This window comes from Trifolium pratense, linkage group LG2 (genome assembly GCF_020283565.1).
Source record: "Trifolium pratense cultivar HEN17-A07 linkage group LG2, ARS_RC_1.1, whole genome shotgun sequence".
Taxonomy (NCBI): domain Eukaryota; kingdom Viridiplantae; phylum Streptophyta; class Magnoliopsida; order Fabales; family Fabaceae; genus Trifolium; species Trifolium pratense.
In genome coordinates, this window is record NC_060060.1 from 51,046,354 (window position 1) to 51,070,924 (window position 24,571).

At 35.2% G+C, this 24,571-nt stretch overlaps 2 protein-coding genes across 2 annotated transcripts; both read right to left on the bottom strand.

The window, feature by feature from the left end:
• Window positions 1-4,239: 4,239 nt before the first annotated feature.
• On the bottom strand, window positions 4,240-6,539 carry LOC123905589 (UDP-glucuronate 4-epimerase 6). The gene has a single exon (XM_045955258.1). It carries the CDS (start codon window positions 5,955-5,957, stop codon window positions 4,602-4,604), a length of 1,356 nt encoding a protein of 451 aa, XP_045811214.1. The 5' UTR covers window positions 5,958-6,539; the 3' UTR covers window positions 4,240-4,601.
• Window positions 6,540-19,327: 12,788 nt separating this feature from the next.
• Window positions 19,328-22,271, bottom strand: LOC123904898. The gene is made up of 4 exons (XM_045954503.1): window positions 22,114-22,271; window positions 21,953-22,059; window positions 20,257-21,765; window positions 19,328-20,022 (listed from the first exon to the last, which is right to left on the bottom strand). Exons 1-4 carry the CDS (start codon window positions 22,269-22,271, stop codon window positions 19,328-19,330), a joined length of 2,469 nt encoding a protein of 822 aa, XP_045810459.1.
• Between the last annotated feature and the right edge of the window lie 2,300 nt (window positions 22,272-24,571).

Genomic DNA, 24,571 nt, shown 5'->3' on the forward strand with positions numbered 1-24,571 from the left:
AATTCTCCCCTATTGTGATAAACCAATATCTCCAAAGAAGTTCTGATGAAGTGGCTCCTTTAAAAGCCACAGATAATGAAATCTGCAAGGTCCTCACTGGTGGAAAAATTAAAGTGTGGCCAAGCAAGGCAAAGCTATCTGCAACTTCCCTCTCACCATTCTATGCTGTTTTAAATAGGATTGCTGCCCATAATTGGGTACCAACCACCCACTCAGGTGATATTGCAAGAGGATTGGGTAAGTTCATTTATGCTGTGGGTACCAAGGCCAATTTTGACTATGGAGCTTATTTCTTTCAAGAAACTTTGAGCCATGCTCTAACATATGCTGTTGAGAAACCAGTTGCTTTTCCCACTCTGCTATGCAATATTATACTGGAACAACACCCAGATATACTAAGAAGTTCTGATGTTCCTTGCAAAAGGAAAGGGGTGTTGGTGATTGAGCAGAGGCTGCTGGATGGGACAAATGTTGCAGCAGGTGTTGGCACATCTGTCCAGGCTGGTGTACTCTCTAGGAAGCAGATGATTGCAGACTTGACTGAGACCAGCAGAGCACTTGAGGCCAGGAAGCTGAAAATAGACCGTGTGATTGAGGCACTCAAGGCTGAGGAAGCTGCTGAAATGGCTGAGGGTGAGCCAGATGGACAAGAAGGAAAAGAGGCTAGTGAGTCTGAGGATGGCTCTGAGGATGTGATGGAGGACTCTGATGAAAGTTCTTCAATATGATTTCTGATGTTCCCTTATATTTGTTTCTGATGAATTTTTGGTGTTTTTCTTTGCTGTCCCATTTTTTTTTTGGCAAGGCCCTGAATTTCTAGCACTTGTGTGTGCTCTATGGTCTGTAATAACTGCACACTGATATTCTCTATGCTCTGGTACACTATGATTTCCTATTCATGATGTTTGTCTAAATTGTGGCTAAAAAGGGGGAGTAGTGTGTGTGTGTGCCAAGTGTGTGGACAGATGTTCTCACATCTGGAGACTGTTGACTGTTTTGCATGAAATGTTCGTATTGAGGGGGAGTGTGAGTAATATGCATGTACTGAGGGGGAGTAGTAAATATGTATGAATTCAGGGGGAGTGTGAGTGATATTATCTCTTGATCGCCTGAATACGTTTGATGACAAATGTTGTGCCAAGTGTTATGGCACCTGACTATTGAGTCCACTATCCACTATGACTGAGAATTTATTTTTCTCAGATGTTTATGGGAATTTATTTTTCCCTGTTGTTCTTATGATGAATGGATGCGCGTTAAACTATTAGGAGTTTATCTATCCTACTTAGCATCTACTATGGGAGTTTATTTCTCCCTTGTGTTGTTCCTTGAGGCTAGCTGTCTTTATTCCGCTGTTGCATTGCCTCTGATGCTACTTATCTCTTCTGGAAGTAGTTTCTATTATGTGTTACTTTCTTTCCTGGTTGTGTGATCATGTTGACTCGAAGGAAAGGTAATACTGTATCTCTCTATATACTGGTCTAATATTGTTTTAGCCAAAATTTGCCAAAGGGGGAGATTGTTGGGTTTTTGTAAGTTGGCTACATTTTGCAAAAATATATTTTAGCCAAGTGTTGAGACAAGTGTGCTGACCCCAAGTGTTGTGCCAAATGTTGTTACACTTTGGAACAACACCTGACTCTGTTCCTGCGCGCGCCAGCTAAGGTGTTATTATTTTCTACGCAATCTTTTGAAGATCTGTTTGAAGAATTTGTTCAAGGTATCTTGCAGAAGAAGGCGCACGTGTTTAATGTGTTTCATGAGGCAGCCAAACCCTAGTTTTATTTTCTAAAGGAATTATATTTTTGGAAAATATATTTTTGCGGTTTCAAAAATATAACTATTGTTTTCAAAAATATATCGCAGCTGCCGCAATTCTAGAAGCCCTAATTTTGTCTTGAAGCCCAAGTCATTCTACTACTATAAATACGAAGGCAAGCATATGGTTTCAAGCATCTAAAATCGTGTATTACAAAGCGTGTGTTTTTAGGGATTTTAGAGTGTTAATTGTGAGCCTATCTTGTGTCTCATTGATGCAAGCTTAGGACCTGAGTGTTATTGAGTTGTAAGTGTGAACTTCTCCTAAACTTTGAAGTACGGAGATTGTTCTATTGTGTTGTGTGGTTTACTCACAAGCTTTTAAGCAAGAGTGAATCCTAGTTTCTTAGGAGTGTGTCTCCACCTGTTGTGTTCGTGGAATTGAATAGCAGCGCTGTCTGTGTTGCTAAGGTGGGAATTGGGACGGGGTCTCATATCTAGGAGTTCCTAGGTAGAAGGGTCATTGGGTGGTGATTAAGTGAGAAGTTGTAAACGGGTGAGTTTAGCTTCGAAGTAATACTGCTGATAGTGGACTTCATTCCTGGATTGGTATCCCCCAGAGTAGGCTTTAGGCTGAACTGGGTTAACAACTCTCGTGTGTTATTTACTTTACTGTTTGTATTGTTTTATGGTATTTGCTCTGTTTATAGACAAGTGTTGGCGCACCAGTGACAACATCTGTCTACAACAGACAAGTGTTGCTACACCTTGAGCAACACCTGTCCACTGTGTGCCAGGAATTTCATATATATACTCCTCTCACGTAGATGAGTCAGGTACATTATTCTCATCCTTAAAATATTCGCTTCATATACTCTTGTATGTACAAAACCCCCTCCTACTCACGAAAAGGAAGCATCACCAGCAAGGTCAATTCTAATCCAGATACGATCAAGTACATTGTATTTATATAACTTGTATACATTTTTCTCAAATGGTAAAAGATAAGGCACCTCATATTAATAAAGGTAAAATATTTTATTATACAATCAAACATTATTAATAATATATCATACTTTATTTAAACTATTTGAACCATTTTTATACTACATACTTTGTCACGTCAAAATTTAATATACCATACCTTATTTAAACTATTTTAATCATTTTTATGCTACATACTTTGTCACGTCAAAATTTCTCTAATAAAAAAGATATAAGAAACATGTTCATTTTTCTATAAAATTTACTTAAATATCTTTATCGGAGGTGCTCCGATCTTACTAGCTAGCTACTCGTGAATTTGAGTTCCACTTGCATCAATGTAATTTTAGATATTTAAATATCTACCCTATATTTAATTGAAATTTCTTTTCATAGTAAAAACAAATTAGGAACACAAAATCCTCTTTGGTCAGCAAAGATAAAAGAAATGTTTCTTAGTGAAAGAGATAATATCCACAAACTTTTGAAAAGGAAACAAGATATGAAAAGAAGATATTTTTTTATAGTATATGAAATGAAGAGGAGTAGCAATCACACACTCATAGGTGTTGTGTTGTGTTGTGTGGTTATACGTGTAGTGTTGGTGAAACTAGTAATAAGTTAGTATCAATTTATCACATTAATAATGGATTATTAATGTAGAGGCCAATCAAACATATCTAACACTAGACATGTTATCATTTTAGTAACCACCACTTTATGTCGTTTTTTTATTGATAGCAAAGTAACTAATATTTGCCCCAACAAGTTTCTAATGTCATTTTTGCATTTAACCCAACCGTCCATGTCAGGGTGTATATATATAGATAACCATACTCTATAATATAACTCCAATTAATTTAATTTGTTGAATTTCATTCACATGGCTTCTTCTTGTAGTATACTGTATTTTATTTGATTGAGAGTGATGACTAAGAAAGCATCTCCAAACCAAAAAGCCAAAGTAATACAATGAGTACTTCTAATAATTAGCTTCAAAAGTAGCCGAGGAAAAACCTGTACATCATATGTAAATAATAGGGTTTCTTTTTATTTGTTGTCTATTTATGAGATGAGATTTATGTTAAATAAACATAATTGAAGATTAGTGAAATTCATAGTAAATTTCCCGTTTATATCTATGTCTCAAACATTGTTATTTTAGATTTTTTTTAAGCTTCGGTATTTGATTTAAAAACCAATTCGAAGATAATATCTCAACCATTATAAACCGACAACGCGTAACCATGATTAATATATGAAAGATTGAAAAGAATAATATACTTCAAATTCTCAAACCTATCCTATTGATCCATGTTTACATTAAGTTGATTTGTTTCATGTTTCTTTCATTACTCATTTTAGAGTTTAAATTTCTTGTGAATATATAGTAAAGTTAGTAGTAAATATACTCCATAAACAAATAAAGACATATATAGAAAAAGGGACATGCATGTAAATAAATAATATATTTGTTGAATAATAATAACAACATTGTTTCTTGAAAATTTATATATCATCATATCATGAATAAAAAAAAAGAATGAGATCCACAACCTTTGTAGGAGACCCCACCCATAATTATTACACCACCTCCCTTTCTTCCTCCAACTCACAGATCTCCTCCTTTATATCCTTCTTCTTTCTATACCATCTTCATATATATCTATATTTTTTTCTTACATTACATTTCACCGACACAATAATTAATAATTAACAATTTTTCAACAAAAATTAATAACTCCACAAAAGCAAAAAAAAAACAAGAAAAATGAGAGAACCTTCTTTTTTTTCCATTTTTTTTTTAATCTGAAAATGAGAGGCATGTGATGTGAAGTAGAATAATAACATAACATCAATCAAGCGGAATCATCGGGTTGTTCATTATCAATACGATTTTCCTTTTTTAACCTTGGCTGAATTCCATAATACCGAACATACCATTTCACGAATTTTCTCAAACCCGTTGAAAGATCCGTTACTGGTTTATACCCGAAATCTCTATAAGCCAATGTAACATTCGCATGCGTATACGGTACGTCACCGTTTCGCGGCATCTTGATGACGTGTTTCTTCGCTTTCGTTGTTAACAGATTTTCCAGAATCGTTACAAGTTTCCCCACCGGCACCGGCGACGTGTTTCCGAGATTGTAAATTCTCAATTGCGCCGGTCCTTTTTTCTTTCCGCCACTTCCTGTACTTTTCTCCGCCGTGTCCAAAGCTCCGACGCATCCTTTCACTATATCATCGATGTATGTGAAATCACGCGCCACTTCTTTTCCGTCTTGTGTTTGATAAACATCGATCGTTTTTCCGTGGAGTATATCTTTTGTGAAGAAGAAATACGCCATGTCTGGTCTTCCCCAAGGACCGTAGACGGTGAAGAATCGGAGTCCGGTGAGGGAGAGACCGTAGATGTGATTGTAAGTATGTGCGATTTCTTCGCCGGCTTTTTTAGTTGCGGCGTAGAGACTCGCCGGTTGATCTGTTCGGTGAAGTTCTGAGAATGGATTCTCTGTGTTTAGACCGTAAACTGAGCTTGATGAAGCCCAAACAATCGACGGTTGAGGATTCGCGGTTTTGGAAACTTCTAGAAGATTCACGAAACCTGCAATGTTTGATTTGATGTATGATTGTGGATTTTGCATTGCGTAACGAACTCCGGCTTGTGCTGCGAGATGAAGGATGTGAGTTATCGGAACTACGTCGAAGAGTTTCGATAACAACGGTCCGTCGTTTAAGTCACCTTCGACGATGAAGATTTGATGCTGAGATAGTAGATCTTGTCGTGCACGCTTCAACGACGGATCGTAGTAGTTGTTGAAATTATCAAGACCTAAAACGCCGTCGCCGCGTTTTTTAAGAGCGAGGGAACAGTGAGAACCGACGAAACCGGCTGCGCCGGTGACAAGGACAGTGAAACCGTTAGGACGGCGGGGAGTCGCGGAGTGACGGACTTGTCGTTCCCATGCTCCACCTCCGCCGAATGCGGAGGTGAGGAAGTGGGAATGGGTGTGGAAGTGGTGGCTGGTGGTGTCGGAGAGTGGTGGATAATTGAAAGTGAAGAAGAAAACGAGAACGAGAGCGATTAAGAGTGTGGCGCGGAAGAGAAGTTTTGAAGAAGCGTTAAGGAGTTTTGTGCTGTTAACTTTTCTTATGTAACTGTTGTAACGTTCAAGTTTAATGGTTTTGCTTGTGTCTGGTGGAGAAGCCATTTTGAGAAAGTGAAAAAAGCTGTAACACAAAATGGATTATGGATTATGGATTATGATTGATTGGTTTGAGATTTGGGGATTAAGAAATTGGCGTTGATGTCAGTGTTGGTTGTGTTGGATAGAACAAATTGTGTTGTTTTTGTTTTGTTTTGTTTATGATCAAAGGTTCTAAAAAGGGGTTACCTCTAAAATGTGTGGGTTTCTGTGTTTGTGAGAGCTGATTTGAGGTTGAGCCCTGAAGTTTCAAGGGTGTGTGAGGGGATTTTATAAATATAAAGGAAAGGACTATGGAGAGAGAGAGAGACAGAGATGGGTTGGTGTTGGTTGGAGACCACTTTCTTTTTCTTCTTAACTCTTCACACACACTCTCATGGAAAGTGCTAGTAGAGTAATTAAGCTTAAAATCACTTGTTATATTTCTAATTAACTTAAGGAACAGTGTCCCGTGCCATTTCTTAAGCACTTTAAATAGTAAGTTTTTATGAAATTTTCATGATATTTCGTAAAGTCAATGTATTGGGAATTATAATATTTTACTTTTTGAATAAATTATTCTTTAAATAAAATATTTAAAAAGTCTTTTGAGGACATTTATTAACAAGACCATTGACTTAAATCATGGTTTAGTGCTTCATTTATCTTCTGTTGTTAAGTTACTATTTTTCTTCTTTGTTTGGGTATGAATTTAGAGCCTCTAACAAATTTAACCTTTGATTCAAATTAATTGAACTACTCACCTCACTCATTTTAAATTTTTCTTTAATAAATAAAATGATAAATACTACTGAAATTTATACATATCACAAAAGTTTAGGTTAGAGTCTAGATGGAGACGTGTAACCTAAACATTTTAGTATTATTATTAGTTGAACTAAAATTTATAGACTATAATATTAAATTTCATTAAGGGTTATACTAACTCGAAGTTAAAAATAGAAGTTTTGTGTTGGAAAAGATAATTTTTAACTTATCAACCAATGCATTGAGAAAATAAAAGTTGATTTCACCGCTTCCAACATAATATTTTCATATTTTTTACTTCACCAATGCTTTAAAGTATTCATTAGCATTTTTCATTTAGTTTTCTAGTCCTCAATTTCATGAGTTTGACAATTATTTTGTGGTCAACACTTGAGTATGTTGAAATTTAGTTGAATACTAATATTTTATAGATAAAATTTAATATTATATCTATTTATATTAAATTAAATATTATTTTTAAATGCATTTTATATATGAAATATCGCCACCCAAACATTAAAGAATTTATAATGTGTCATTTCATTAATTAATGATGTGATATAACTAATTTGGCTAAAACCTCAATTATTAGTACAACTTTTCTCTGCGGGCTATGGTGGTCTTCAGCAAAATCATAACGGTGAATTTATATCAGGATTTTATGGTACAACGTCAATTAAAAGTATTTTTTTCGCTGAAATAATGGTTGTGCTGCATGGTTTAACAATCTGTTGGGAGAATGGTTACATGAAGATTAATTGTTTATCAGATTTGCTTCAGACAATTAACCTAATATGCAGTGGGGTCTCTCCTCATCACCGTTTTGCTAATGAGATTTTGAGCATTTGAAAACTTATTACTCATGACTGGGAGGTGATTCTCTCTCATACCCTTCGGAAAGGAAATTTGTGTGCGGATGTGCTAGCTAAAATGGGAGATGTTGCGAATACTCCATTGATTATGACTTCAACGCCTCCGAGAACTTTGACTAATCCACACTTTAAAGATGTTCATGGTGTAATTTTCACCAAGGAGTAGTCTCTCCTAGTGTTTGTTTTTTCTTTTTCCTTTTCTCTTCATGTAAACCAAAAAAAAAAAAGTTTCGTCAATCAAATATAAATCTGTTAGTATTTTGAAATTTAATATTTCTAATATTACATCATTCAATTAATGTAGTTTCAGATCTTTAATAAATATGACACACCAATTAAGACTTTCAATTTGAATTGGGAAGAAAATTCTAAAACAAAATACTATTCTTATAGATTTAGAAATAAAAGGGTTAAAATCATATTTTAAACAGTAGTTCACATAAAATGATCGCTAAAAATACATTTAAGCTGATTAATTATTTTAGTAAAATTACTATCACGCATCATATCATATATATTATATTAATTAGTACTTAATAAATCTAAAATTATAAAATATATCTCTTTTGAACCGATCATATCAACCAAAAGAAAGAGGATCAAACGAAATCCTTGTGAGTTTCGCTCAATTAATAGGAATATCGCACTATATATATAAGAGGCGGAGTTCGAACATTAAACACTTTACTTATTCACCTAATAAAATTTTCAGTCACTAAATTACTTGATAAAAAAAATCGAACCAGTACCGATATATCATGACAAAGAATATTAATGCCGTTTCCTGTGCTGCGTGGGCCTTGCTAATGCCAGCAATGAATGGAAAAATACTTACCATTTGCACCATGTGCTTTTCACGTGCCAATATGTCAACCCTCTGTTCTAATTAATTTCACAAAGCCAATAATATTCATACATTAAACTTGTGTGCAGGATAACAAACACCCAGCTTCAATTCTTTCTGCTCTTTCCATTTTTTTAACACTATAGTATATTTTTCTTAATATTTAATTAATATTAGCACTGTTAATTTGTTTGTTACAAGAGCATTTTATAAGAGGGTTTGGCTGGTTTGGCCAATAACCAAACCCAAATCAAGAAAAATATAGAAGAAAAATGCCACGTGGAATCTAACTATGTATGAAGAATTAATTAATGGAAAATGAGATTTACTTATAAGTCAATGGGTTCAAATTCTGATCAATGTGCCAAGAAATAAGAATCATCAAACTCATGTCGACCAAAGATATTAATTGTTTAGATTTTTAATTTTCTGAATGTGACAAATGGCCACCGACAAGTAATCTTAATGAATTCGATCCTTTTCACATTTTCTATTATAATTATACAATTGTTAGCATCTTTTATGTTGTTTATATACATTTTTATAAGTCATCGCTATGAATAATGCATTATGCTATAATTCGTGAAAAAAGAGAGGCATTATATATCTATGATCAAAGCTAAACTTGATATAACAAAATTGGTGAGTAAATATATTAGTCTTAATTGGGAACCTTGGTTAATTTATGTCGTTGGAGTTATTCCATATCGGACCAAAGTCAATGCGCCATGAAACTCGTCCAAAGATTCGAGCCCTAGTCACTCAAACAATTTTTAAAACCCTATTCTGCGCTCCTTGCTAATCTTAACCCTAATGGTTGAAGAGGACAAAGATGGAGATGCCGATGTGATATCCTTTAACAATATACAAATGTTATACTCTGGATTATGGATAATTCTCCCTACTATTAATTAATATCGATGTCTAATCAAACCCACTTGGGTTGATCTGATGGTATTGACTTGGGACCTAGAGTTGCTTCTCCTTAAGGCCTCGGATTCAATTCTCTCTAATGTCAATTTAGGTGGGTTAATTTAACTTCTTTAAAAAAGATATATCGATGCACCTCACCTTCGAGAAGACAAAGTGTTGTCCTACTATTAAGACTTGAAAAATTGATGTAAATATGGATGATTGTGGCCTCAAGTCGGCTGTCTAAATCATCATATTTTTGGACTAACTCGAAAATTGAATAGAATCAAATTTTGTACAACTTGTTTTGTTTATTGCTACATCAAAGTATTAATTCTTTTACTTTTTTTTATCACAAAACCATGATAGTAACTTGTATCTACACATCGATCTCTTTCATCCTTCTACCCAAAATTTACTCTTCCAATAGTTGAGAATTGCATTGGATTCTGATTCGATGCATGAGTTGTTATAAACCATGTCTAATAAATTATCCATTATATATTAGCCCCACTTGTATATAAATAGATTCAACGTATATATACAGTATTTCATTAAAACTATAAATTCATTTATCATGTTACTTTATTTAATGTAATTTATATACATTTTTTTTAACATGTTATAGGTACTTCTTGATAGTTGATATTGATGAGGATTGAACTCATGCCCACTTATTAAAAAAAGTCTTTTATATTTAAATCAATTAATCTTTGCCGATAATATATATATATATATATATATATATATATATATATATGTAAGTTGTTGTTGGGAGTTCTACATTGTTCATGTTTTCGGACTGTTAAGTGTATAAATGTGTTTGGACATCCTTATCATTTGAGTTAACTTTTGTGATGAGATTCAAACATATTTAATATCAGAGTTGAGTTAAAAAATTTAATATGGGAATTACACTTAAGCCTACGTTAGACATGAGCAGTGGCGGAACTAGGAAAAAAAGTTGGGGTGGGCCGAGAAAAAAATTTTAATTATAAATTAAAGAAAAAATAAAATTTGCACCGATAATGTAAAATAATTTTACATTAATAGTACCCGTTTATTCTGCCAAATCATCCCATTAGTCCTCATTAAACTCTAAGAACAAATTTATATTTCATACAAAAAATTAAGTCATAATAAGCACAAATTTGGTCATTAAAAAATTTAATTGTGTAACTCTAAATAATCATTTTTTGAAAAAAGATAGAAATTGTGCTTCTTTTATATTGATATATCTAAATATAAAATATTCTTCTTTTATATTGATATATGCATATGGATATTAAAATTGTTTTTTTAAAAGAAAAAGGAAAAGAAAATCGAACAAACTGAAGAAAAGAGAAGAAAAAAGAACAAAATGTTAAAGAACATGCTTTGTAGGATTCGAACTCATGACCTGAGTATGTTACAGCATGCTACAAGCCACTGAGCTAGCACTTACACTTTGTATTTGTACGCGTAACTAAATATATATCTAGTATAATTGTTTATTTTATAATAAAATCAAGGGTATATTAGTAATTTCCTATTTTTCCGGGGGTGGCCGCGGCCCACCCCAGCCCCACCCTAGTTCCGCAAGTGGACATGAGAGTGAGTGTTGAAAAATTACTAGAGTTTAATAAAGTTAGATTGCACTAGCAAGAAAGGGTACGGTCATCATCTCAACATTGTTTGATTGAGATCGAACGGTTCAGATCTTTAGATTTTTTTTTTTAATTTGATGTTAAAATCCGTACTGTCTAATCACAATCGGACAATCGCAAATTCTTAACTGCACAACTACATGAAGTTTGTGATTGCACTCAATCCTGGTCCGTTGTTAATACCTAAATACTGAATTCGATTCTTATTAGTAAAAAATCAGCTATGTAAATTTTATTTACAATTTTTTTTCACCATCAGTTCTGGCATCAAGTGATTTCAACCTCTCTCTATTACAGTTGCGAGGATCAAACCGTGTTCTCTTTACTAAGTCCGACGTCAATCACCACTAAATCAACTAACGATTAATAAATTGTGTTTTTCTTTGATAATACTAACAAGTTACGACTTTAATTTTCAATCTTTTTTTTCCTCAACATTACTTTATTATAGTACTTTACACATTGTTGGGTAGAACCCAACATTTCACATTTTTAGTTTGCATATATTTATCCAATCCGTGTTTAATATGTAATCAGAATTGCACAAAAGTTCTTCATATAAAAAGGAAAAATAATAGCAACAAACACATATTTTTGGTCATATTTGAATTTTGAGGCATGAAAAATTGTAATTCTTATCCTTTACAGCTAAGAGTCCACAATGTAGGAATTACTATTACATATATAACGCGTTGAAGAAAGTCGAAAAATGTTAAGAAGTACATTCTGGACGTTTTTGTTGACTCAAAGTACTTCCCATAACAAAGACAAAATCTTTCAAGAGCTAAATTTAGAAAATAAAAAGCATTTATTTTATTTTAATAAAGATCTTCTGAAAAATATTTAAAAAAAAGTGACAAAACCTTACACATTTTTTACTTGAATTATTTTTACATCCGTGGGAATCTTTACTAGTACGTTTAAGTAATATTTAACTTGGGCGGGCAGGGGAAAATTTTGGGTGGGCAGTAGATTGAACTTGAAGTATCAAATATCAAAGGTAAATATTAGCCGATGGAATCTGGTTCTCTTAGGGATGAGTTTCTTTGAATTTTAATTTGCTTCTAGTGATGATAAACGTAAAGTTTGGTCCATTGGGAACTTATAATTTGAAGCCATGTTTGTTGTGTTTGTCAAAATGGGAGTCTTATTTTAATGTTCCTATTCATTAGCAATCTCATGTTCAATCATGGGTTCGCATATATGATTTACCTCAAGAGTATTGGCGCCCATAAAATTGCTAGCTAGCAAGGTTGGTACGCCTCTAATGTTTGATGAAACTACTAAAAGAAGAGCTTTTGGATTGACTGAGGTGAATCAACCCTTGGGGTTGGAAGACTTTGATCTTGCATTAGATTTTAGATCATTTAAGAATTATAATCCTTTATTAGATTACGGTGGATAAACTCACGGATGCCAGGACTGGACGTAACCCAAATTTTAGGATAAGTTTTTGTGTGTTTGATTCTCTTTTCTTATATCTTTATTTGTGCATACACATTATACACAAATCGTTTATAATTGCTTTTGCCAGAGAACAATCTCAAATCAAACTAACCGCTTTTGTTTTGAATCTTATTTAATTCATAACGTGATTTACTTTTAAGTTAAAAAGTTTAAAAGGTTCACAATTCAAACTCTCATTCTTTATATAAAAAAAAACTTTGCTACTTCATAATATGCAAGTCAATGTCAGTCTCTTGTCGTGGTGTCAGCATCTTATAGACTCACTGGAGCTTCATCCTTACCTCCTCTACCACGTCACAATGTTAGAACATGGAAGAATGAACCAGGTGTGAAAATATGTACAATAAATCTATTGGAAAAAGACATGTGTCACCATGTTATATATTGGTTAGTTGTGCCACATCAACGTTTTGTTAAGAAAATTGACGTTGAGAACCAAAGTTGATAACAGAAACAAATTATTGAATTTTTTAAATATCTTTAACAATGTATGAGCTATTTTTAAATCTCGATCAAAATGTAGGATTTAAAATATATTTACCCCTTAAAAAAATCTATTAATTGGGCCCACGTACCATTGAACAAAAGTTACAATTTGGATGAGCTTAATATCCTCATAAACGTACATACAACCAAGAAGCAAGTGATGAAAATGTGGGGCTTTCAGAATTTATTATGACCCAATACAACGTGTACACGTTGTCATTTGATGCCATTGCCATTTCCATAACCATGAAAGTGAAACATTGAGAAGGTTCATATATATATAACCCATTGGCATGGGGTACCTTTAAAATGGAGTTTTGTGGTTACTTGTGTTTTGTACTTTCTTGTAACATGTTTTTTCTTATTCCCTCAACATCAAATAGTATCACCATCACCACATGGCTACTCGTTAGTTACCATTAATATTTTGATAAACTTTATTAATGAATCTATATTGGATATTCCCAACATTGAAGTGATATGTACGCCAAATTTAAATAATGCATCATGAGTGTGTATAGTTTTGCCATGTAATTCTTCCAACAAAATCTTAAAATTTTATAGTGTGTGATTTTATAACTTATAAGTGATATATTTTGTTCATGTTCGTGATCACGCATTTTCAGTGATAAGAGTTTAATTTTATAATAACTATAAAGGTGTATTTGATATGTTAAGAAATATAATTTCTGTTGTAACATGTTCGATTTAGAAATTGATTATGAGACTGAATAAAATACTCGCTCCGTCCTTTAATATAAGTTTTCATTGGGGTTTTTCACGCATATTAAAAAAAGTTGGTAGTGTAATAAATGTATACTTTTTTGAATATTACAATTACTAAATTGTCCTTAGTGAAAAGATTATTTGTAGTTGACTTTTCAGATTTCAATGTAAAGTAGGGTTATGTTTGGAAAAGTAATAATAAATGTGTCTAGGGAATTGAAAAAAGACTTATATTTAGGGACAAATTTTATCTTTGAAAGAATGCTTATAATTAAGGATGGAGGGAGTAGGTAGTAAGAGATGACAAAAACAAAAACTTTTGTTCCAATCACATGACAACTTTTTGTCCATACTACAACTATAAAAAATACGCTCATTTTATTTTCGAATAAAACAATATTATCTCTCTCTCTAGTGTAGTTTTATCATGTCGTTGTTTACACTGATTTTTGGTAAACAACCGTTAGTTTAAATTAATTACTTGAGAGATCAACTAGTAAATCTCGGGACAATTGCTCATGCATTGAATTAAAAGAAGTTCGAATGTTCATCATTAAAGATATCCTTAGTTTGCAAAAGAACAATATGTTTGGTTTATGAAACATAAATTGAATGCGAATAAAAGGAAGTTCACTCGAATGAGAGAACCGATTAAATGCAGAGTTTGTAAATGCTTAGAAAGTAAAGACTTATGAAAAGTAAAGTTGCATTTAAGATGTAAAAGTTACAAATGAAATAAAAGTGTTCACTGATTCATACATCTTTCTCGAGTAACTCTTTTCTCGCTGTAACATGGATACTTTGAGTGTTTGAGATTTTGTGTAAATGAATTGTGACCCCTACTTCGACTATACAAACTCCTATTTATAGAGAAACTAAATAACGACTACTTTAACGTTAAACTACTAAACTTTGGCCACACGTCCTTTTGCATTTGAAATGAACCAAGGCTTTGAACCGTTGTAACTGTCGAAGTCGAATCATATTTGAAGGATGGAAAATACTCTAAGTCCACAATCTTGAGTATTTCGATTTATTAATTTCAATCGAATTAACCTTCTATTCGAAAAGCAGCATCTCTTCATATCTTGTAGACTCATATGAAGCCATCTGAAGAATCCTTTCCATCAGAACTCTCTTATTCTTAAAGACATTACCCTTCACCTTCATTAAATGATAAGATAAGAGAGTTAAACTCTCTTGTTCTCAAAAACATTTAAAACCTGGCACTATTTAAAGCCATTTAACAAGCTTTTTAATAATGAATGTCTTTGGAATTAGAGATGAAGACATATTAGCTCGAGCTAAAATATGGGATAACAAATTGCCCCCAAAAATGCCTGTTTCGATTTGAATGATTCGAATGAAATAAGAAAATGGCATTTTTAAAGTACTTTGTCATAGACACCACTTTCACTTTCCTTGTTTCGAACGGATGGTATCATAGCTTTAAAGGGTAACCGCTTCGTTTCTAGCAAACTGTCACGTTCTGCACTACACTTGAGTAGTGGGACACGTGTCCACTTGGGAAGTTGAATCAGAAAAGGCAAAAGGCGCCTTTTTTGCATTTATTCTTTTTTAATTAAATTTTGATTTAATCAAAAAGCTGCTATAAATACAACTTCACCACTTCAGTTGAAACTTTTCCAACTTCCTCCATAACTTCATACACTTCAAAGAAACCTTTCAACCTCCTTCTTCAATCTTGAACGCAAAAGACTTCAAAAGCTCTAAACTTTCCAGATCTTTAACCACTTTCTTCAAATCGTAACCTTTTTAGACCTCGAATCTGTGTTTTTCATCTTCCCTTTTACAGTTTCCATGGCGTCTTCATCCGATAGAACTGAAGTTCCTTTCGCTGGGAAATGGAACGAATTCCACATTGGTGATGGTGGAATCAAATACGTCCCAGAGCCTAGAGACATCAAAGAACACAAGGAAATTTGGGAAACCCAGGTAATGATTCCTTTTGCTGTTAATAAAAATGTTTATGCTTTTGGTGGTCCAACTCCGGACGCAATTAACTTGACTAGGGAAGTAGATGAGATATTCCCTTGTCTCGAGACTTGTGAGCCTAGGATTTTTGATAGTAAACCCTATAATTTTGAATATCTGCTGACTAACTATAAACCCTTTCGATCCCATCCTTATTATGGAAATACCCTTTACCTTACTTGGCTTGATCGAATCGAACAATCCTTTGGCAATTACTGGAAAGACTATGGGATTTTCGAGTTAGTACAATTTTCTAGGGTAGGGCCTAAGTACCAACCTGAAATGCTTATAGCTGCCATGCATTTCTTTGAAAAATCCACCAACACTTTTCAGTTTAAAAGTGGTATGATGACACCTACCTTGTTCGATGTGTCGGCTATCACAGGGTTAAGACCTACTGGAAAAACCTACAATCCCTCTGATGCAAGTGATAATATCACCTTAAGCTATAAAGAAAACGCCTTTTCTGCTTACATCCTTAAACATTCAGGACCTGAGAACGAAGAGGTCTCTGATGAGGAACATGTAGCTTTTCTCAATCTATGGCTGTCCCATTTTGTATTCTGCTCTCGATCTCTTCAGATCGCTAGGAAATTCATTCCTATGGCTGTGCAAATACATGAAGGGAACCATTTTGCTTTAGGACGCCTTCTGTTAGCAACCCTCTATGAATCCATTGGTGAAGTATGTGACAACTTGAAAGGTTTGACCCCTGCTAAGTCGAAGTCGAAGAAAGCTGCTACAGATGGAAGCTTTCAAGCTGCTGGGCCTATGTGGCTGCTGCAATTGTGGCTCAATGCCACTTTTGAAAAAGAACTTGGCTTGTTCATTCCTACTGAACACCAAGCTTCGATAGCCAAAAGGGAAGTCGAAGGTACTCGCTTGATAAGGCTCCAACCTAACCCCCTTGAACAGAATTCCCAACAACTTTTCATGAAGTACATGAAAATTTTCTTGGCCATTGACCAATTCAAACCTGAACATGCTCCTTTTGTAAAGAGAACTGTTGGTCCTTACTGGTTTGTCGAAGAGATGCCTGTGTTGAATCCAGATGTTGAGGAAGAGGTAAACGAAATTTGGACATCTTACTTGGATCCAGCCATCCTGTCTATTCGAATTGGTACCTTATCCTCTGAATATGGATTGGTTGGATATCAACCAAATCTGGTTTCTAGACAATTTGGATTTTCGCAGATTCGACCCAAGCGCATGTACTTGAGGAAGAAAAATATTGTACTTGGGACTACAGTTACTTCTACTCTGTATGAGAAGTATTTGAAGGTTAGTCGAGAACATGTTTATGGCTTCGAGCCATTTGACTTCAACCTCTCTTTCTACTGCACTCAAGAATTTGCCAACTGGTGGAGGCAATACTTTTATAGTAAGCACCTGGGAGATTCAGCACTCATCTCCAGGCTGGAGAGTGGTTTTACTCAGCCTCAGATCAATAGAATCGAACGACAAATCAAAACTGCAGGTAACTTGTCTTTCAATGTGTACCTTTCTCTTTGCCATATACTCCTGTGTTTTTCGATTTAAACATTTGCTTATATTTCTTAGTTACAAAGAAACAAGCCACAGAAACTGTGAAAACAGTTAAAGAGAAACAAGCACCAAAGTCTGTCGAAACAGTCGAAGAGCCTTCTAAGGTAATTCTAAATCGAAACTCTCCGATTGAATTTTGAAATCTCAAAGTTAAATTTTCCATTTCTTCTAATCTATTTCCTCTTGTAGGCACGTAAAAGACCAACCAACACTACTTCTACTGAAACTGGCCCATCAAAGAAACCAAAACCTAGCATCGTAGTTGATAGTGAAGAAGAAGAGGTTTAATTCTTTTACTTATTACTCCTTATTTATTTTTTCCAAAACTCTTCTAAATAAAACCTATCAATTCTAATATTTCTTGTTTCGATTTTCACTAACAGGAAGAAGAAGCAAGCTTTCAAAGGAAAAGGAGTCAGCCTCCTGTGCGCATCGAAACGACTAATCCAGAAAATATTTCTGATAGCCCTTCTGCTGAAGAGAAGGAGAGAAAGAAGAAGGAAAAGAAAGAAAGAAGAGAAAAGAAGAAAGAAGAAAAGAGAGGTTCAGAGGATCAAACCCGGGAGAAGAAGAAAAAGAAGCCTAAATCTTCGAGTGATCCTTCTGCAACTGATCTCAAGACTCCTTCGATTTCGAGTGAGCAAAGAGAGCCCACCCCTGAAGCTGTGACTCAAGAGGACACTGCTATGCCTGATACGCCCTTTGATGACTCGAACAACATGCCCCAGCAAGACACTATTCCAGAGGTATTTTTACTACTTTACTTGTGTTTTCTCATTTATGATAAGTAAAGTTATATTCCCTCATAACTGATTTTTTTTTTAGGAAATCATATCGAACAAGTCTAGTGGTGATACACTCAAAGATAGCGAGACCACTATTTCTGAAAAGATCATACCAGAGCACAGTCAAAATCAACCAGAGCATCCTGAATCTGCTGAAACTGATAGCAAGACTTCTCCTTTCAAGGAATGGGGCAAGACTGCAACAGTCGAGGTCGAAGCCAATGAAACTTCTTCAGAGGAAGAAGAATTTGATTCTGAAGCCATGAAGGAAGCAGAAGCTGGAGGATCAGAATTGCTACCTGAAACTTCAACTTCGAAGCTATCAGCCAGCCTAGGGCTTCCGGAAGAGGAATTCATCGCTCTGCAAAGAGATGATCCAGAAGCTGCCTTGAAACTCTTGCTTTCCAAGAAGACCCCTGATCCTGTGAGTTCGAGCGGACCAAGTAATTCGACTGCTTCAGATTCAGAAATCAACTCTTATGTTCGACAAGATTCCCTGATTTCCAAACTATATAATGACTTTATCAATGGAGACATTTTGGCATCAGTAGAGGAGCATCCTTCTAATGCTTTTAAGCATAAGTCTTTTCTGAGCAGGTTGCACAATCCTCACACGGATGTCGAAACTCTAGGGAAGGTTATCAAACTTGAGTCTATTTTGGATCAGTTCGCTATCACTGTGCAGAATCTAAGGCGCAATTCTCAGAAACTTGCTGGTCAGCAAGCTGCTTACGATGCATTATTTGAAAAGGCGATGGCCGCCCAGTCGAAAGTCGATCAGATGAAGGCGCAGATTCAACAACCAGGCTTTGGAATTCAAGAGTGCAACAATAACATTGCTGCATAGGAAGCAGAAATACAATCTTTTCGAGCCGAGATTACTGATCGAGAGAAGAAGATTCTCGAAGAAAAGAACAAGCGCTCAAAGATTGAAGAAGCTGTTGCTGCTACCACTCAAGAATCCATTCGAGAAGCTGCAAAAGAAGGAATATCTCACTTCAGTGTTGCTGCTGTGATCAAGGAAGAGATTAAATCCCTCGAAGACGCTATAAAGATTCAGAGTGTTGAAGTTGGCCTCATCAAGGATCACTATGCAGATTTCAAGTCCAAGTGTTTACCTTAAACTTTTTATTTTATGTTGTTTAATCATTCGAACAATTATCTGGTTTCAATTTACCTGGTTTGTAACCTTGACAATTGCCTTTTATGGCACTTTTATTTTGCTTATGCCATTTCAATTTCGTTTCGAATCTTTACTCTGCGCTAATATTAACTTCTAAAAGCGTTGGTTTATATTTTTTCAAATACTTACCATTTATATTCAATGTTCGCTTTTCTGAAGTTAATTCTTCTATCTCATATGCACCGTTCGAAAATACTTGTATGATTTTAAAAGGTCCTTCCCAATTTGGTGGCAAAGGCCTAAAATTCTATCTTTTTTATCCATAGGCAAGATGACTTTCCAAACTAAATTTCCCACATCAAAGGTTTTCGACTTAACCTTTTTATTATAGGCCTTTACCACTCTTTCTTTTTGTCTACTTAAAGTATCAAGTGCCCTTAGCCTTTCTTCGTCTAAATCAACCAATTCATCAAACATCATACTCCAATAGTGATCAGTTGGTATTTCTATTTGCCTTTGAATTCTGATGGATTGCAAATAAATTTCCACTGGTAACACAACATCATGACCATATGTTAATCGAAATGGAGTAGAGTTTGTTGATTCTTTAGGAGAATTTCTACATGCCCATAAGACTTGATTTAAAGTCTTGTTCCAATTTCTTGGCTTTTGAGCAATATGTTTTCTGATTAATCCAATGATAATCTTATTGGCAGCTTCCACTTGACCATTTGCTTGCGCATAATAAGGTGTTGAAGTCAAAAGTTTAAACCCTGTTTGCGTAGCAAATTCTTGCATCTTTCGCCCAGTAAACACTGAACCTTGATCAGTTGTGATGGTTTCAGGAATTCCAAACCTATAAATGATGTGGTTTTGGATAAAACTTATCACTTCTTCCTGATCAACATTGGGCAAGGGTATGGCTTCGATCCATTTAGTAAAATAGTCAATACCAACTATTATGTACTTTTGATTTTTTGATGATGCTGGTTTTATTTCACCAATTAAATCTAAAGCTCAACCTCTAAATGGCCAAGGTTTTATTATCGAATGTAGTTCACTTGCAGGTACATGTTGAATTCCTGCATGTTTTTGACATTCTTGGCATCCCTTAGCAAAATCTATACAATCTTTTAACATGGATGGCCAATACATACCTTGTCGAAATAAAAGCCATTTCATCTTATGGCCTGATTGGTGAGAGCCACAGGCTCCACTATGAACGTCAGAGATGGCTATATATGCTTCAGTTTCACTAAGACACTTTAATAAAATTCCTGCAAGGGTCTTTTTGAATAATTCATTACCAATGATTACGTAATTTGATGCACTATATTTGATCTTTCGAGGAACATTTCCAATTGGATTTTCCAGATTTTCTACAATTGGTTTCCTCCAATCACCATTTACTAAATTGTCGATGACAAAAACTTGGAATTCATCATAAATATCACGATCCATTTTTTGGTCAAAATTATTTATGTCATTATGTGACATATGTGCCCCCCCAAGTTTTGGCATTGACAATTCCAAGTGCATTGGGTCATGAGAAATCAATTTTTCTTTAATTTCCACTAATTGTTCCAATTTGTCTTTGGACACTTTGTATCCTGAAGCAATCTGTGCTAAGTCATTTGCTTCCTGATTCTCTACTCGAGGGTCATGTTCTATGTCAATCGAATCGAAACGTTTTAGTAACGTATTTGCTATGACAAAATAACGAATCAAATGCTCCTTAATACATTTGTATTCTTTTGTCAATTGTTTCAAAACTAATTCTGAATCACCTCTTATTTTAATGTCTTTTGCCCCCAGGCTCAACAGTATTTCCAAACCTGCTATTAAAGCCTCATATTCAGCCTCATTATTTGAACAAATACCATTGATTTTATATTTAAACTTGGTAGGAATTTTTTGTGGGGAAATTATTAAGACACCAATTCCTGTACCATGTTGATGTTTAGATCCATCGAAATACAAAGTCCATGGCTCTAGAGCCACATAGTTCTGAGGTGATTCAATTGCTGAATGATCAACAATAAAGTCAGCCACTATTTGGCCTTTAATGGCCTTCAAAGGTTTGTATGAAAGTGAATACTCAGAAAGAGCCAAAGCCCATCTTCCAATTCGGCTATGCAGAATTGGTTTTAAAAGCATATGCTTAATAACATCATAATGAGAATAAACATAAACATCAATAGGCTTTATATAATGTTTCAATTTCATACAGGAAAAATACAAACAAAGACAAAGCTTTTCAATACTACTATATCTAGTTTCAACATCATTAAGGACTCTACTTAAATAATATATGGCTTTTTCTTCACCATTTTCGTCCTCTTGGGCTAACATACTACCTAATGTTGTATTAGATGCTGAAATATACAACTTCATAAACTTATTTCTAATTGGAGGCATAAGAGTTGGAGGATTAGACAAGTATTTCTTGATCTCGTCGAATGCTTCTTGCTGATCCTGCCCCCAAGTGAAAATGTCTTCTTTCTTGAGTCGAAGCAATGGTGAAAAAGCTTGAGCTTTACCACTTAGATTCGAAATGAATCTTCTCAGAAAGTTGATTTTTCCCAACAAGGATTGAAGTTGCTTTTTGTTTATCGGAGGCTTAGTCTCCAGAATAGCCTTTGTCTTATTTTGGTTTATCTCAATGCCTTTTTTATGCACCACAAATCCAAGGAAATCTCCTGGCAGTCCTGATGAACTTGCTTCTCAGCAGCCTTTTAATTTCCTCTTTGATCTTAGACAGGATTTCTGGTGCAAATCTTCTTGGTGATTGTTTAACTGGTTTCTTGTCTGGTCGAATAGGTAATCTGTGTTCGACCAAACTTCTGTTTAAACCTGGCATTTCATTGTAATCCCAAGCAAAACAATCTTTGAACTCTTTAAGGAGTTCAACCAGTTTATCACGCAAATCCTTTGGGATATTGGCACTTATGTATGTTGGCCTTTTGATCGAGCCATCTCCAATATCTATTTCCTCCAAAGGATCTTGGGCTTACATCTTTTGACTAGAATTCGAAGGATCTTTTTCAAATCCCAATGGTTCTTCATCATAGATGCAGTCCAACTTCTGGATTGTTGGCAATACTTTGCCATTTTCACAATTATTGGCTTCGACAGCCATATTCTCTTGCAACATAGTGGCTTCCAAAGCCATGTTTATTTTGTTTTCGGCCATATAAGCCGAAATCTTTTTCCAAGCATTGGGCTTAGTCATTGTGGTCTTCTTCAAGGTCCCACCCAGTTGGGCGGAATTTGCCTTCTTCCTCATATGGACCATCATCAATCTCCTCTCTCTCCCAAATAAACCCATGAGTTGGATCTAATTTGACAGAATGGTAGACATTATCAGCAGGGGCATAGGCATATCCCTGTTCAGTACATGGCGAGATATTCGCCAATTTCTTATCAAATGAATGCTTGGTTATGTGGTGTGTCTCAGCCCTAAAATAGCTTTGATCGGCTTCGATATTCTCTACCACACCATCTTCTCTCCAAATACTTACCCTCTGATGGAGAGTCGAAGGCACTGCTCCTACACCATGTATCCACTCCCTTCCTAGAAGCAGATTGTAATTGGCCTTCGACGCCACAACCAAAAACAAAGTTGGCCTAACAGTGCTGCCAACTGCTACATCGACTTGAATTGCCCACAGTGAGAAATCAGTCTCACCTTCGTAATTCGAAAGAACGATGTTGTGAGGGTGCAAGTCAGTAGAAAACTTACCAATCTTGGTAATCATGAACTCTGGCATCAGATTTACTGCTGCTCCTCCATCAATCAGCACTTTGTTGACCCCCACATTGTTTACTTTGGCCTGAATAAAGAGGGGTTTCAAATGATTCTTCATTCCCTCAGTTGGCCTCTCAAAATTGGCCATTTGCTCCTCTAAGCAGCCATTGTTCATAACATAATAACACATTGGCTTGTGTAAAGCCAATTCACTTTCATCGAACTCATCTTCCCCTTCAGTTACTTCTGACCATACGTCATACTCAGCAGGCAGAATAGAAACTACATTCACCAGCACATCAAACTCAGGATCTGAATCAAGAAGATCCTCATCCTCCATATTCTCCTCTTTGAGTTTGTCCTCAACCTTTCGATCAGTCAATGGTTGAGACAATGTTTCCTTTAGAGGCCTTCTGGTCGTTTCGACCACCTGTTTCCCTTTGTTGTTTTCTGTCTTCTGAGCCTCCTGAAGTGAGAGTTTCTGTTGGCGCTGATGTCTGCGCCATTGTGTTCTTGTCATGGGATTCTTTCCCATGTAGTTGTTCTTGTAAGCATACTTCTTCGAATCTACAGGCTGACTCGAATGGCTCTTACTCGAACTTCCCTTGTCAACAGAATTTCTGACAAAGTTTGATGCATGACCATGAACCCATTTGTTCATTGGTGTGTTGTTGGATGGCACGAAAGTACTTGGGTTGCCTAACCTTTGATACATTGGTTTGGCATGCGCCATATTTTGTCTTTTCATTGGCCTTGACTTTGGCCAATTCTCTTTGTTCCTCCTGAATGGTATAAACTTGTTAAGGCCCTCAGTAGCCTTCTTATCGAATACAGCACTGTACCTTGGGCAAAGCATAACTTCAGACTTGTTAAGCTTACACCTTTGCAGAAAATCAATCAGTTCCTCTTCAGCCCCAGGATATACTACTTTCATCTTCTCGTAGTATTCATTTTCTGGAATAGAAACTAACTGTGCGCCTCTAGACAAGTCCATGGCATCGATCATTAAGCATTCGACTGGTTCCACATAGGAAGCATCTGATATTTGTAATGGATCCTCGTCAATTTTCATCTGTTGTTTGGACTTCTCTCCAAACTTCAGCCTTCCATCTTTCAAAGCTTTCTGAACCAGATCCCTGAAAAGAACGCATTGTGAGGTTTTATGACCCAGAAAATTATGAAATTTACAAAAACCTCTTTTCTTTTGTTGCTCAACGGGAGGTACTTTTAGTCCCTTTGGAACAACAATTTGGCCATCAGTAACCAATAAATCAAATATTTCATCACATTTAGTTATGTCGAATGAATATGTCTTAGCAACGAATTTATCATTTTTAGGTTCGACAGGATTTTTTCCATTCGAAGGTTTTAGTAATTTACAGACATAAAGAGGGCCAGGTTTTAGTTCGGCCACATTGATTTCATTATCCTCTATGTCTTCATAATTTATCACATATTCCTCATCATCATCTATTGTTTCAACATAGGCAATTTTTTCCCTCTTTTGAAACTTTGATGATCTAGCCTTCTCAGCCTTAAGGCGTTCGACCTGTCTCACTCTATCTGCTAATTGTGCCATGTCTCTTAGATGTTGTGTATCTAATTTCTTTCGAATCGAATAATCTAGGCCTCCAGCAGCCATTTCGACTAACTCATGTTCAGGCACTTGGGTAAAACATCTGGCTTTAAGTAACCTGAATCTATTCAAGTAATCATCTATGGAC